At 41.8% G+C, this 15,338-nt stretch overlaps 1 protein-coding gene across 8 annotated transcripts in view; it reads right to left on the bottom strand.

Annotated features, from left to right (window-relative positions):
• The window catches only part of TGFBR3 (transforming growth factor beta receptor 3), a 206,569-nt gene that overhangs the window by 27,184 nt on the left and 164,047 nt on the right, over positions 1 to 15,338 (bottom strand). For 4 of the 8 annotated variants that reach the window (XM_005542754.4, XM_074001730.1, XM_065518744.1 and 1 more), the window contains 7 exons: positions 14,572 to 14,761; positions 12,511 to 12,848; positions 11,928 to 12,080; positions 9,505 to 9,645; positions 9,176 to 9,334; positions 5,211 to 5,510; positions 1,590 to 1,710 (listed from right to left, as the gene is read on the bottom strand). In XM_005542754.4, the coding sequence (XP_005542811.3) occupies positions 1,590 to 1,710; positions 5,211 to 5,510; positions 9,176 to 9,334; positions 9,505 to 9,645; positions 11,928 to 12,080; positions 12,511 to 12,848; positions 14,572 to 14,761 (1,402 nt within the window). The remainder of the gene's footprint in view (positions 1 to 1,589; positions 1,711 to 5,210; positions 5,511 to 9,175; positions 9,335 to 9,504; positions 9,646 to 11,927; positions 12,081 to 12,510; positions 12,849 to 14,571; positions 14,762 to 15,338) is intronic. The other 4 variants (XM_005542755.4, XM_074001735.1, XM_074001718.1 and 1 more) reach the window with 1 other exon arrangement.

Genomic DNA, 15,338 nt, shown 5'->3' with positions numbered 1-15,338 from the left:
CTTCAAACAGAATAGTTGAGTATTACAACTGAAAGGACCTTCTGGAAGTCACCCAGTCCAAACCTCTCCTTTCCAGATAAAGAAAATGAAACCCAAAGAGGTGGTGGTAGGGGGTGTTCTCCAAGGTCCCACAGCCAGTTAGCAGAGAAAGCTAAAAGCAGTGCCTTAGGCTCCCAGCTCCAATCCAGTGTGCCTGCCACCTATACTCTTCTGCCATTTTGAGGGAGCACATACATTCATAGGAAGGGGGCAGATGCCACCACCAGGTATCACAATTGGAATGGCACAGCTGTTTTCACAAAGATTAATCAACCAAATAAGACACTAGACAGTACCCGCATGCCTCTGTTCTAGTAGGTCCTGCCCACTGTCCAGGGTCACCCCTGCTGCCTAGTCTTGCCAAATCCCAATCCAACACGCTCAGATCAGGAATGCCATGCCAGGGCCAACCCAAACCCTAGATCTGGTGTCAGCACCACCCAGCAGATCTTCCACCTAATGCCCAGCAACTGCAGCCAGACAGTGTGCTGGCTTTTGTCAAGGCCCTTGGTGCCCAGGTTCCTCTGTGCCCCTCAGAATGGCAAGAGGCAGCCTGTAGCTCTAACCCTGAAATATCTAATCCTGCTTGGAATCTACTTTACTCTCCCAGCCTTCTCTCGGTTTGACACCCTTAGATATCAATGTTTCTAGATGGTGACAACTGTGATTGCCTAGATATCCCATATGACATTTGGTTCCACCCCTCAGACACTGCCAGCTGCCTGGTGTGTTCTTGCTTGTTTATACCCCTTGGAGCTATGATGCAGGTCCTTGTCAGATGCTCTTTTCACCGCCCACAGGGCCTCATATATCCATTCCTAACATTTGTTAGGGCCCAGCTCTGCCTCTCTGCTGCTCTGGCGGGCCAGGCCCATGCCAGGTCTGGCTCTGCCCTGCCTGTCCTCTCAGGTACTGATGTCACATCCCTTAGGGCACATCCTTCCTTTTCTCACAGAAGATACAGCTTGCTGAATGTTCCTGCTTGTGGAGAAAGGGGCATGCTTGGCTTCAAGCAACAAATGTGGTTGTGCAAAATTCTGAAAACTGAATTATAAGATGAATTTTGGGCAGTGGTTCTCATCTGTTACACCTAAGATGAATAATGTTCACATATTCTCAAAGGCATCTGCAATTTTGATAGAGCAACACAATAGGTTATAGCCACCATAACCTTTAGTAGTAGATCACAGAAAGATGAACTGTGGATTGTGTGCAATTCCCAGGACATGGGACTAACTAGAACCCTTTTTTGCATACTCAAGGAAGCATATTTGAATGCAAGGGAGAGTGACCTTATGACAGGAACAACCTAGACCTGATATTTTTTACAAAGGAAATCATTTTCAAATAGATTACTTACAACTAAGCCGTAATGGCTGTAAGAGAACCAGCTAAAGAAAGGACTCTTCGGGCAAAGAATGGTCTTCTAAAATAACTAACTGGCCCTTTAGTTATCTTATGAATAAAACTGGACTTTGATTTACAGTATTGGGTCTTCTTAATGAGCAGCGCTCAGGCCCCATGCTCTGATCATGCCTCCCAAAGCACACCTTTAGATTCTACTTCATGGTGGATCACAGCAAGGGGCTTGGTGAACGTCTTCTTATTCTGCATCATAGCCCAGATTATCGAGGCATCCAGCGAGGTGCAGGCTTCGTCAGGAGGCACGCACTGCAGAGAGGCAGAGCAAAGTACAGAATCAGGGGTTGCTCAAAAGTGCCTTCACCAGCTCTACCTGCACAGCTGTCCTGTGGCCTTTTATCAGACAGCATACAGTCATTCACTACAGAAAAGCAAGAAGGTGGGTGTTTTTCAGAGAACACCAGATAACCTGGGAGATATCACAGCAGGCCCAGTAGATTTTTGGTTGTACCTGAAGATGCAAATATCACTGGATAGCTTCTCAATATTGTCCTCCCCCTCCCCCTCTTCCCACAAAACTAAACATCTTAGTGTTAGTTTGAAAAATAGAAAAACTATATGCCTAGTGTTGGTCCTCACCAAGCTGGCTTCATATGCACGGTTCATGTTTGTGATTGGTGATTGTGGGAAATTTCCTGTAAAGATGCTCCTCAACTAATGATGAGGTTACATCTTGACAAACCCATTGTAAATTGAAAATATCACTAAGTTGAAAATGCATTTAATACACCTAAAGTACCGAACAACATAGCTTAGTCCAGCCTGCTTTAAATATGCTCAGAACACTCACATTAACCTACAGTTGGATAAATCATGTAACACAAAGCTTATTTCATAACAAAGTGTTGACCAGCTCACATAATTTATTGAATACTTTACTTAGAGTGAAAAACAGAATGGTTGTATGGGGACTGTCTATATTGCATTATGAAGGTGACAGATTTTATATTTTTGTCCAAAAAGATAATTATGTTGTTGAGTTTGTTTCATTTTTAATCCTGGTATAGGCTCATGTAAAACTAAACTTTCCAGGGTCATCTGCTTTTAATGTTTCAAAATGCAGATCCTGGGGAGCTGTGCCCAGGTTGTGGAGGCCATGAGGTCAGCTGCTTCTATTCTATTTCAAGGCCTCAGACCTATTAATGAGCATGCCCAGGCCCACTACATCTGTTTTGAAAAGATATGATCACACTCCCCACTTTTTCTTTAAAATAACTTTGGTTTATTGTCTATACTTATCAATAGGTATAATTCTTTTTTATTTTTCTTGAGACAGGGCTTTGCTGTGTTACCTAGGCTGGAGTGCAGTGGTACAATCATGGGTCACTGCAGCCTTGGCATCATAGGCTCAAGTCATACTCCTGCCTCAGCCTCCCCAGTAGCTGGGACTACAGGTGTACACCACTATACCCAGCTAATATATATATAGTAGTGACAGGGGTCTCGCTACATTGACCAGGCTGGTCTCGAACTCCCAGTGATCTGCCCACCTCAGCCTCCCAAAGTGCTAGGATGACAGGCATGAGCCCACGCCCAGCCTAATAGGTATAACTCTAAAGTAAATGACAGCTTCTGTGGCAAGAAGACATATTAATACATCCATTATTTTAAACATCTATAGCAGGCATCCCAAAAAGCTAATTGAGTTCCATCTTTTCCAAACACAAAAGAGCAAAGACTTTAGGCCTTGCTGTCATTGCTGCTCTGAGCAACATGCCAGTCAGACACTTCTTATAAGACAACACTCACCGCCCCACCCCTACCCCCTCAAAAAGAGAAAAGCCTTTAACAAGAGCCCTCTTGTAAAGAAAAACAACACATTTTCGGTGGAGGGGCATGATGATTGACAAGATTTGCATTTTGCTTTCCTGTTTTAGTTTACTGTTACTTTCCTACTGAGCTCTTCAGTTAAGCAAGAGTCTATGATTCTACATTTAACTCAGTGGTGTGTGACCCTGGGCAAGACACTACTCTCTGGGTCTCGGTTTCATCAGCAAAGGGCAGGGTTTGTCTCAACAATCTCTGAGACCTCTTCCTAGAAGATGCTTTGGCTCTCTCTATTGTCACAGAAAGCACTCAGAAAATAATAGAAATGTGAAAATATTACCTACAAGCAGCAAACAGGAAGACAGTGGTAACAGCTCATCCAAGCCTCTGATGGATAAAGGGTGGGCTGTCATTGTACCTCCTCTACCGAGGAGGGAAGCCAGGTATGATTATAACAGTTTTATAAATGAGGAAATACAGACTCTGAGGGGTCCAGGGACTGACTTAAAGTGGCAGTGGCAGCAGACCCTCCTTCTCAATCCCAGGCTCTTTCCATGTTATCTTATCTTGGGGGTAAAGGGTGACTTAAGGTTTAGGGTTATATCCCATCATGTCATCCCCTGAGGTTTAGAACTCTCCTTAAGAGTGTTCTGGAAGAAAATTTAAGGATTAATTTTCCCAGATTAACACACATGAAGCTGGGCTGTTCCAGGCCAGGTCAGAGAGAAGTAACAGCCAAAGCCACAGTAAAGATCCCTGGTAACTGCTAGCCCTCCCCTCCAAGACCTCTAACCCTTAAACGTTACCCTTCTGCCCACAGGAAGCAGTTGGTCCCGTAGCCATACATGAAGCTCCCCATGGCTCTCTACCACTGTCCACTAAGCCCCAACCCTGATGGCGATACCCGCAAGGCTAAGGCATCACTGCCGCAAAAGCAAACTGAGGAATACAGTCTAAATCACTGTATATGTGCTCCTTAATGATTATGATCGTATCTGCTCTATTTTCGTATGCAAACGAAATTCTCTTGGGTATTATCAGAGAAAAGGATGCCCAGGGTAAATATAATGATGCAAGGAATTCAGATCAATTGTAATCTATTTGGAAATGATAGTTTTTCCTCCTACCTCCATACCTAAGACTTACAATTTGTGAGTTAAATGAGAAAAATTCCATACATACATTATTAATAATACTGCTTGATTCTTAGCCTTTTAGACATTGATATATGACTACGAAAGAATTGGAAATCAGTTTACTCTGTGTGAGATAGCCACAGAATAAATGCATGTATGAAATTATACATAATTATGGCAGATCACAGAAACAAAACTATGGCAGAAGATACATTTCATATACAAGGCCAACCTAATGGGTATCATCATTAATCTTGCACATCTCCCCTATCATAGGCATTCCACCAAGGTCAAATGGTTCTGCTTTTTGTTATGGCAACAGACCATTCAATCTGGAGAGTGACAGGAGGCAAATATGATGAACTGGTATGAAACTGAGAAAAGCTAAAATATTTGTTAGTTTCCCCTAGAAGTCTCCCTGAGACAAGTCAACCTTATAATTCACACAGAAAAGGTTAAAAAACAATTACAATGCCAGTCTCAGCAGGACCTGGAAAAATTAGTTCTCACAATGAACTTGTCCTTTCGGCTTGCTGTATCTTTGGCACTGCAAACTATCTGAAAAGCAAAGATAAAGCCAGACCTCTCCCTCCAGGGAAAACAGTCTTGATTTATCACTCGTAAGGTACTACTAAGTAGCTCGCATGGAAAAAAGAAAATCATGCTGTCAGGATTTATTATCTAAGACTCCATAAAACTCACAGTTCCCTGCTAATACTGACTTTAATACTTCAGTTGGGCAGTTCCAAAACAAAAAACCTCAACCTGCAAGACCTTGGGATTAAACTTTTCTGCCTCACCTAAAAATGCCAAAATAACCATCCGAATGGATGAAGGCCCACAAACCTTAGGCAACTTCTGGGGGTGCTTCTCTGTCTTGGTACACAGCGTCAGCTCACACTGTAGAAAGAGCAGTGAGGTGTTGAAGACGGGCTTGAAGACAAAGCTGAATCGCTTCTTATCCATGTCGGCTTGCGGGATAGGAAAGTGCACTCTCCTGGGACTGTAGAACTTCACAGATTCATCTTTAGGACAAATGTTCTCAATAATGGTGTAATGAGACATCCTATCAGGGTTCGAATATGGAGAGATAAAGCACGTTTGGATGGCAAATCCCAGTTCTTGTTCAGCCTTAGTAACAGATACCTACGAGAGGACAGAACGATGAATTAGGAAATGAGTTAGCATCTCACTTCCACTTTAGGCACAAGGACCATATGCCAACACAGCCCTTCAGATGACACGCTGCTTTATCTTCATACCATATTTATAGCCTTCCTTCTCATTACAGAAGTAACACACACAAACGTTGAAAGAAAAAGATAGTTTCCATTTCAATTTGATATGGATGGTGACAGTGAATTATTTCATTCAAATGTTAGATTCAAATACAAGATGAGTAAGTCTCTTCCACCTCCCGGAGAGCTACAAATAAAAGCGTATTTTGCATTTAAAGTGGATTTTCCAAAGTAAATAAAACACCAATAGGCAGAGTCCCTAATGCTTTAATAGTACAACACTTACAAGCTAAGCTCTTTTTTAAAATTGACCAAAAAATAGAGTTCAGTGGCCAAATCTACTTAACCTAGGCAGGAAGACTGAGCTTCTAAACTGCAAAAAGTCAGAGTAAGCCTGATGAGAGTCCTGCTTCATTGGTGAGAAGGCAGAGCTGGCTCCGGTGCCGGGTGTCAGCGACTGTGCAACCTGGAGGCCATCATGGGCCTGGTAAAGTGTCCCAGCTGCTGGCAGATCCAAATCAGCCTTGCCAAGTACTCCCCCTTCACTCCACAAGCCCAGGGGTAGTTTAGGGGAAATCTAATCTGGAAATGTTTCCGACTCATTTATACTTCCCCCTTTGAAAACATTTGTATGGGCTACGTCCAAATTTTGTTAAGGTTCTTTTCTTTAGAAACAGGAAGTAATGTTTAGCCAAGTGTAAACAGAATTCAAACCTCAACTATCCTAAACTTAGCTAAAATCCCCAGACCAGACTAGATTCTCCATTTGGTGACACATGGATCACTGCATGAACTGCCCCTCCCTGCTATGCCTCGTTCTTTGACTAAATTTAGGATCAAAATAAACTCTAACACTTGTAGAAACAGCTAAGTCCTTATCCATAAACCAGCAGCCCCAGAATCATTTCAAAAGCACGGAGATAGAAACAGACATTCCGCGCTGAGCTACCCAGGGGGAAACCCCTGACATCACATGGGGCTTTGAATCCACAGCACTGCTGTGAAAGGTTCCTACCTGGCGGTGAACTGCAGGACACTCAACAATGAAGATGCTAATGAAGAGGATGCTAAGAGGAAGTGTAAATACTAACACTTCAGTATTTTTGCAACACTTCTGAAAAACAAGATACTCTATCTTGGAAAGGTGGCAAATTACATATGTGCTATTACTAAAAACTGCCCTTTGTCATGAACTCAGAACCCACATGCCAAAATGTGTAACACAGGGACCGCAAATCTTTTCTCTAATCTCAAAGGAAAGTATGTAGTGGCAGAATGTCTAAGGTATCCCAAAAAGGGATACCTTTGTAGCAGAGGGAAAATATATATATTATTTTTAAATATATTTTTACATACATAATTTATATATATAAATTATCAGCAAATCTTTTACTAAAAAAGATTTTACTTTTAGACCAGAAGTGAGTAGGAGAAGGACTACAGGCTTTGCAGTGAGATGAGCTCATAAAAACCACATGCTCTCCTGCTCACATGCTGGGCACTGAGACTCAGTTTCCTCACTTACAGAATGAGAACATGAATACCCACGAGATATCATAATTGTGAAAATTAGCAAAGTAAAAGTTACATGCAAACAACACAGCTCCCAGAGCATCAATAAATGCTACCTATTAGTAGTAGTAGTATTCTAGCTTTAAAATTTTAGGTTATTAATAATTGGGTTTGGAAATTCCTCAACACAAATGAACCAAAAGAAAACTGCCATTATGTGACCAACAGTCACCTGAGATGACCAATGAACAGATGGCAACACTGTTAACTTGGATTATGAAAGGGACTGCATGGTGTAGAGGGAATAGAGGAGAAACTATGAGAAATATAGGTGATATATGAAAAGGCATAAATGGGAAAACAAGAATGGGGAAAAAAAAAAAAAACCTACCAATAACACTTTTCAAGTAAGCCAGCATTTGAGGGATGGGGGAAAAAATCCAAAATATCCAGGGTAAGGTACAGGAGGAAGACTGACCACTGATTAGCATAAATGAGCAAAGCCAGGCATAGACTTGGAAAAGAACAATCTGCAGTTATGCAGCACCCCTGAAATCCACAGCACAAGAGAGCTGTTGACCAACTGCCCATGTGAACTATACAGCCAGAAAAGCAAGAGAAAAACAGCCATCTTGGCTTAGGAAGAGCATGTAGAAGGCAGTATATTTTCCCCAATGGAGAAAGAAGGTGTGCTCAAAGAAAGAGAACTCTCAGAATGGGGGAGGGGCCGAATCCATATGATCAAGGAAAACAACATCTAGCACCAGCAGGCTCTGTCCCAGAGTCAGTGCAAATGTGAGAGTTATATGTCTTTCCAAAACAGAAACACGTGCACCAAAGTCACTTTTAACATGCGTAAGTATCCCGCTTTGACCCTTTAAGCTTCTCACCCCTCCCACTATGAAGCTGAGCTTGCAGCTCAGCACCAAAACCAGCTCATTAGATGAGGACCTTCCCATAAGATCAACAGATGATATGCCCACTGGAAACACTAAGGTTGAAACATGAAAGTTTGTACCCAGGGCACAAGAAACAATAGACATCCTGGTGCCATAAGGACATTTATCTTTTCTAGAATCCAATCTCTGAACCTGGATGTTTGCACTGATAAGACGTTATGTTTTCTCCCCTTTCAAATGGCACTTTGGAGATAAATGATAGTCGTATCCAGCGAAGAATGGTCAGAGCTCTGGAGCCAGGCGACCTATGAGCACTGAATCTGAACTCCACTAGTACTAGCTGTGTGGCCTCAGACAAATTTGTGCCTCAATTTTCTCATCCATAAAATGAAGGTATTATTAGCCTCCCTCATAGGATGGCTCTAAAGAGTAAGTAACCGCTGCAAGACTTACAACTATGTTTGGCACATAATAAATCTGCAGCAAATGTTAGATGTTGTTATTTCATTATTACCATGACTGCCTAATATTCTGTAGTCACTCCAGATTCCAGATTTAGGCTGCAAATGATTATTAACATTATATATAGGAAATAGTTTTAATAAGTGTATACAGATACTTAGATCATGATCTAGAAAAAAATTTTTCATGAGTTATAATAGCACATAGCATTTCACTTAAAAGTGAGTGCAATTCAAAAGATAACAAGTCAGTTTCAGTGGCGGCAGGGACCCACAGGGATTTGGCTGCCATGCTGGGAGCCAAGGGGACTGTGCAGGGAAAAAAAAGAAATAAAAGATAACATATGAGGTGGTTTTGAAATATTCCATGGTTAACTCTAACACTGCAACTACTGAACGACTGTTCCAAAAGCAAAGGACAGGGCTTTACCAGTAGAATTCACACTTGCTAATTTTTTTTTTTTTTTAAACATTCGTCTACAAAACACTGTCTTCACTTAGCATAATGTATTACATCTTGAAATTTCCTGCTTTGGTCAGAAGTCAACCTGGAAGTGTTCTCTGAGCCAAGCCCTCATCAGACCTGGTGAAGGTCTGTGAGGCAGGATAGGAAGAGGTCTGTACAGGGTATTTTAGCTGATGACTAAGGAACTACAGCTCAGCGCTAACCTAAAAGCTCAAGGCTAACTTTCAGGTCTCACCTCAACATAAACGTGTCCATTCTCTGCCACAGAGAAGACCCCCTGGGAGGGCACCAAAAAGAGGTCAGTGTTGTAAAGCTCCATGTTGAAGGTGATGTTTCCATGGGGCTGTTCCTGGAAGCTGCTGGGGTTCCTCACCTGCTGCAGGCTGCAGTTAAACTGGAAAAAACAACCCACAGGAAGATTAATGACAGTCACATGAAGAGTGAAGGCCCTGTAGCTTCATGAGCTTTAGCCTTTAACATCTGATTTTATTTTCAGATAGTCCCTAACTAAAAACAAAATAGACAGCATTTTCCACAAACCCCCTGCTGATAACAAACACGTACCACCACAATTTCAGGTCGGGTGAACAGGGAAGCATCTCCTTCATCCACATCTCCCGGAAATCCATTATCACCTGACTCCAGATCTTCATAACCATCTGGCCAACCACTACTGTCCCCAAGGGCTGGAACCTGTATCACAATCTAAAAGGCAAAGAAAGCACAGCCAGTGTTATAAAAACGCCAAACCATGTGCATTTGGTTCTGCCTCACACAAACACTCATGTAATGATTCTGATGCAAATTGAAAATCTGACTTTAAGACAAAAAAATAAAATAAATAACCTCCAAGCTTTTTCGAATTTTATCTTCAAAGTGATGAAGAATAAGGAGAAGCCCAATGCAGGTTCAAGTTAAAAGCTAAACTAGTATTTGTATTGTCTTGTGAAAAATAAATATTTATGTTGTAACCATATTGAATAATGACGAATGACTTCAAATCATGGGAAAACACTAGATACTAGAATGGAGTTGAATGGAGTTGTCAAGAGGCTTGCCTATACCGTGAGAAGGGGCTTCCCCTTAAGAGTCTTTATATTAGGCCGGGCGCGGTGGCTCAAGCCTGTAATCCCAGCACTTTGGGAGGCCGAGACGGGCGGATCACGAGGTCAGGAGATCGAGACCATCCTGGCTAACACGGTGAAACCCCGTCTCTGCTAAAAAATACAAAAAACTAGCCGGGCGCGGTGGCGGGCGCCTGTAGTCCCAACTACTCGGGAGGCTGAGGCAGGAGAATGGCGTGAACCCGGGAGGCAGAGCTTGCAGTGAGCTGAGATCCGGCCACTGCACTCCAGCCTGGGCGGCAGAGCCAGACTCTGTCTCAAAAAAAAAAAAAAAAAAAAAAAAAAGAGTCTCTATATTAAAAACTCTAAGACGTACTAAGTTGGTGAATACAAGGAGCTTCGTTATATATATCCTTAAAGAGTTGTAGAAAGTTTGGTTGAAGTCAGCAGCGAAGGACCTAATGTTTACTATGGAGCACATCTTCTCTTTGTTGCTGTGCTCTTGTACCCCTCTAACTTTTGCTCATTTCTTCCCTAAGAAATCCTTCTCTATGGTGTATGGATGTGGAAAAGAATATGTTTTATTCTAGGAATCTTTTTTTTCCATCTTTTTCACTATCCACCTGCAGATATATTCCAGGAATCTATCTTGACATAGGTTGAAAGTATGATTCCTGGATTATTTCTAAATAGAATGAGAAAATTCACCCAAGGGTTGTGACTCCATAAATGAAATCCTAATTTCTCTTGCTTCACATGCTTGGATTCTGAACATGCTACAGAATAGAAATATATAGTAAGTCTGAAAATTACAATTACAATTCGTGAGAACAGCTAAAATAGTCCCCGAAGAGAGTAGGATGGGAAGAAAAAAAACAAAAAACTGCCTTTCTCTCTGTACCAGGTCCTCCAAAGAAAGTACTGACGCCAATTAAAGGAAGCATCTAGGATATTGCTAAACTCAAAGATCATAATAAAGAAAAGAAAAATATGTGAGAAAAAAAGGAACTTTAAGGGATCATTACATGCCTTTCTCTCCTGAAGCAACTGGCATTTTTTTTTTTTTTTAACTTAACGGACATATTACTGTAGCCACTCATTGGTGTTAACTTGGACCACAGTTTTAAAATGCCATAATCAAGTATTTCAGTATTATATGACATTCATTATATCTGTAGACACTGGATAACTGAAAGAAAATTCATGCTGTAATTATCAGGAGGTCAAAGGTTAATAAAGTAATGATTTGAGTAACAAAAGGAGATTAGCAGGGCCTAGCCTGGTGTCTAGGAAAGATTAGTGGACGAGAGGTCAGGAAGTTGGATTCAGTCGTCCTGGCTCTGCCATGAGCCCATCCCTGGAGTTTAAAAAAGCAAGTCTTTTTAACTTCTTGGAGTTCAGTTTCCTCACCTGGTGAAATGAAGCTGAATAAGCTCATCTTAGGTTCTTTGCGGCTCCAACAATCTAAGATTCTCTGAGGAACAATATACTTGGGCTCATGGGAGAGCCATTTCTCACAGGAACTGCGCTGACCAGAGCACCGGATTGCTAGCCTCTCTTCTCTGGATTGGGTCAAACTAGCAGCCACAGCTCAGCCACCCCATGTCAAAGCTGGATATGGCACTAAGAAGACACCACCTCCCCACCCCAACCCAACCTGTGTCAAAGGTGGACACAGGGATCTCTGAGCCTGATTTTTTACCATTAAAAGTAAAACCCAAAATGCAAAATCAGCACTTTAAAGTTCTTTTGAAACGAGTTCAGGGTCAAAGTACATCCATTTTGTTGAGAACTGACACTTGGCTTTGTTCAGGCCTGGGGTAAAAACCCTCTTCATCTTCAAAGAAATGTTAAGTCTAATTTTCAGGGAGCACACAGCCAGGCTCTGGCAAAGGGCAAAGCTTTGTTCTGGAAAACACTCACAGAGTTATAGTAGACCACACCATCGAGGGCTGACCACCGGGGCCGCGTACCACAGCCATTCAGGGGAGACTCCAAAACAAAGTGTGTGCCATTCATCTTGGCCTTGCAGGTAGGATCCAGCAGGGTGACGTCCATCCCCGAGTAGCCACTGGCCTAAAACAACAACCACGGAAGACATAGTCGGAGGCCCACAGGCTGTTCTGTTGCATAACTGACGCAATTGACAACTGCCTGGTCTTCCAAGGACAGGCAACAAGAGGCCTGCATCGTTCCCTTCCCCACATATCTCTTCCCAGCTGCCCACCTCTCAACAGCCCAAGGGTAATATCTGTTGGCCTTGGCAATTCAATAGCAAAATATTGACACACGTGGATCTGGACCCCCCCCCCCCCCCCGTCACTGAGAACAACAGGAACCGGGTGAGAATCGCAGCCAAGGGGAAGTAGGCCCATCCAACTGAGAAAACAGTATCAAGCCTCTGGAGTTCAAAAATGAAAGAGATAGGGAGAAATTACAGATGCAGACTGGGGCCAGATGGGAAAGGAGGTGGCCTCTCTTCCCTCTTGTAAGCAGCTGCACTGACCTGAAAAGAATCTTTTTCTACAGCCACGATCATCTTCTCATTGTCACATTTGACAGACAGGGCAATATCCACGCTCCCTTGCACCTCTTCTGGCTCTCTGAGACCAGGAAACAGCTGTATGCTGGGAATGACAGGGTCCTTTGGCCTAGGGAGCCCATCTTCTCCCTCTTCATTCCAGACTCTCCTGGAAATATCTGGGAAAGGAAAGGGAAGGCCTCCATTTTGGCCTCCCCCTCCCTGGATGGGTGGGTTCTGCAGGGCAGGCAGGGCACCAGGGTCCAGCAGGATCCGCAGCTCAGGAGGAATAGTGTGGACTTCCTCATCTCCCATCTCCTCTGCTGGTGACAGAAGGCAAAACATCATCAGTGTTTGATGCCAGGCCACCACCAACATTATTATAGGCAGAACAGGAGGAATTAGCATAGAATGGGCAGGTGTAAAATGACATTTAATAAGCAATGTATAAAAGTCATTAGAAGTCTAGAAGCCTGAATTCTAGTCCTGCTGTTCTCTCTAACTAGCTCAGTGGCTTTGGGCAAGCGGCTTGCTTCTCTGTGCCTCAAATTTGCTTTTCCAATTTTTTAAATTAAGCAGTTGGAAATGATTAGTGGTTCTTAACTTTGGCTACACATGAAAATCACTTGGGAGCTTTAAAAAATATTCCTATGCCCAGGTTGTACCCCAAACAATTTAAACTCAGACTCTCTGGGGTGGTACCCAATCATTGATATGTTTTAAGCTCCCCATGTGTAACTGCAATGTGCACCTAAGGCTGAGAGCCAATGGAGGAGACAGTTTCTAAGGCTGTCCAAGCTAGAAAAATCTGTGATTTGAGTAAGTTACATGGTGCAATATTATTCCACTCAAATGCCACTAAAATACTTTCCTTGAATCAAGAGATTCTTTTGAATAGTTTCTGTAAGGATGTCTTGAAACATTATTGGTATGTGAAAATTACTTCGCCACCTTCTTTTTGACAGCTAAATGTTAACAGGTATCTGGGCACCTTGGCCTTTTAGAATGTATTCCCTTGAAAGTTAAGAAAGAGCTGCGTAGACACATTCATTCCTTCAAAGGGAGAGATGTATTTCCATATAATCAATAATCAATATTTTTTCATATTTCTAACAATTAAAATGATAATTTCCCCAGTTTTCTTTATATCTGCTATCTAAGGCCAACTGATGTATACTTGAGGTCAAATCCATCTCAGTGGAAGCTGGAAGTGAAGATGACAGTTGGACATTATGTCTCCTTTAATAGTATTCTTTGAAAAGGACGCTAGAGCTGTAAGGGTCTAAAATAAGTCACAGCTTTGTAGGGTTTTTAATCTGTACTTTCACAAAAACCTTCACAACAACCCTGTAAGGTCAGTCCTATTATTTTCCCCTTATTACTGAAGAAAAATATGTGGCTCAGAGGTGAAGCGACTTCTCCCCAAACAGTGACTAAATGGTAGAGCTGGGGCTTGAACCTGTACTCCTCATCTTTATTTTATTGGCATTTCACTCAGTGGCGGTACCATGAGCTGAGGAACAGGTCTAGGGATCAGAAAACTAGGCTTTCAAGTCATGCTAGCTATAAGACTCCGGAAAACCTCAAGAATTTGTTGAACCTCGGCTTTCCACCCCATCCAACTGGGATAGTAACTCCTGCCTTCCCTCTGGGTATGAATGCCCAAGTATGAGTCCTCGTGACTATTTTCCTAAAAGATACAGCCTTTGACCATGAACTTCTTTCCTGCAGTCTTAACTCTTCTGTATTCTCAGCCATAAGTGGCCATTAGGTGCCTCAGAGAGAAGAACCTAATGTGGTCACACTGAAGATAACCTATAACAAAGTTCTCTGAATATGCATTCAACTCTATGTCACTGAAAATCTGTATTACAGTTTCCTCAAAATCTCTTTCTAGGTAATTTTAAGCCTTCTGATAAAAAGTAGTCAAATTATTAAAATGTGCAAGAGAAAAACAGCAACATATAAGCTGAAATGACAGTTCCTCACTGGAAAAGCTTCATTTGGAGGATATTTTTTATATAACTTAAAAAAATTCTAACTTACCATTATTTTCAAGCCGAAGATGAAATCTATTAGCCACAGGAGCCATTGTGTATGAAGTTATTGGACTATAGCCATTGTCCAAAGCCCACTTCACCAGATTCCCTTGGGTTGAAGGAATGTCATCTCTTATTGATTTGGTCATTGTCATAGATCTTTCACTCTCTTTTCCAAAGCCAATACTGTTAGGAGCCTGAAGATATAGCAAAAAAATTCACTCATGAGTCTAAAATTAAACAGTACTTTAGATAATAAAAATTAAATATCTGAAATAAGTAGATTCTATATTGTGTATGAGTGAATTTTTTATTCTTTTGACCCCTATTTTCTTTGGGCTAAGAACGATGATGTGAAAAACCTTTAATAGCAGATTAAAAGACATCTACGCATGCTGCTTGATCATACTATTTGTATTGCCTATGCTGATAAAAAAATCATCCAGTGACATGTAAGTAGTTACATAGTAAGTATACCTAGCTATAACTATACAGTTAGTCTAATGTTTAAATGATTAACACACACAGTAAATATGTATAATAATCTTTCCCTTTTTACTTAAAATGACATATGAAGTATACAGACAGACATGTTATATTGCCCTCAAATTTCCATGCTTCCACTTCCTATTCCCCTAGATTTCAATGAAAGCAGTCAGTTACACCCACTTAACAATGGAGATATGTTCTGAGAAATGCATCATTAGGTGATTTAGTCATTATGTGAACATCATAGAGTGTACTTACACAAACCTACATGGTACAGCCTACTAC

This window comes from Macaca fascicularis, chromosome 1 (assembly GCF_037993035.2).
Source record: "Macaca fascicularis isolate 582-1 chromosome 1, T2T-MFA8v1.1".
In the NCBI taxonomy this organism is placed as follows: domain Eukaryota; kingdom Metazoa; phylum Chordata; class Mammalia; order Primates; family Cercopithecidae; genus Macaca; species Macaca fascicularis.
The sequence above is the reverse complement of the archived record's forward strand: the minus strand, read 5'-3'. Positions and strand labels throughout refer to the sequence as shown.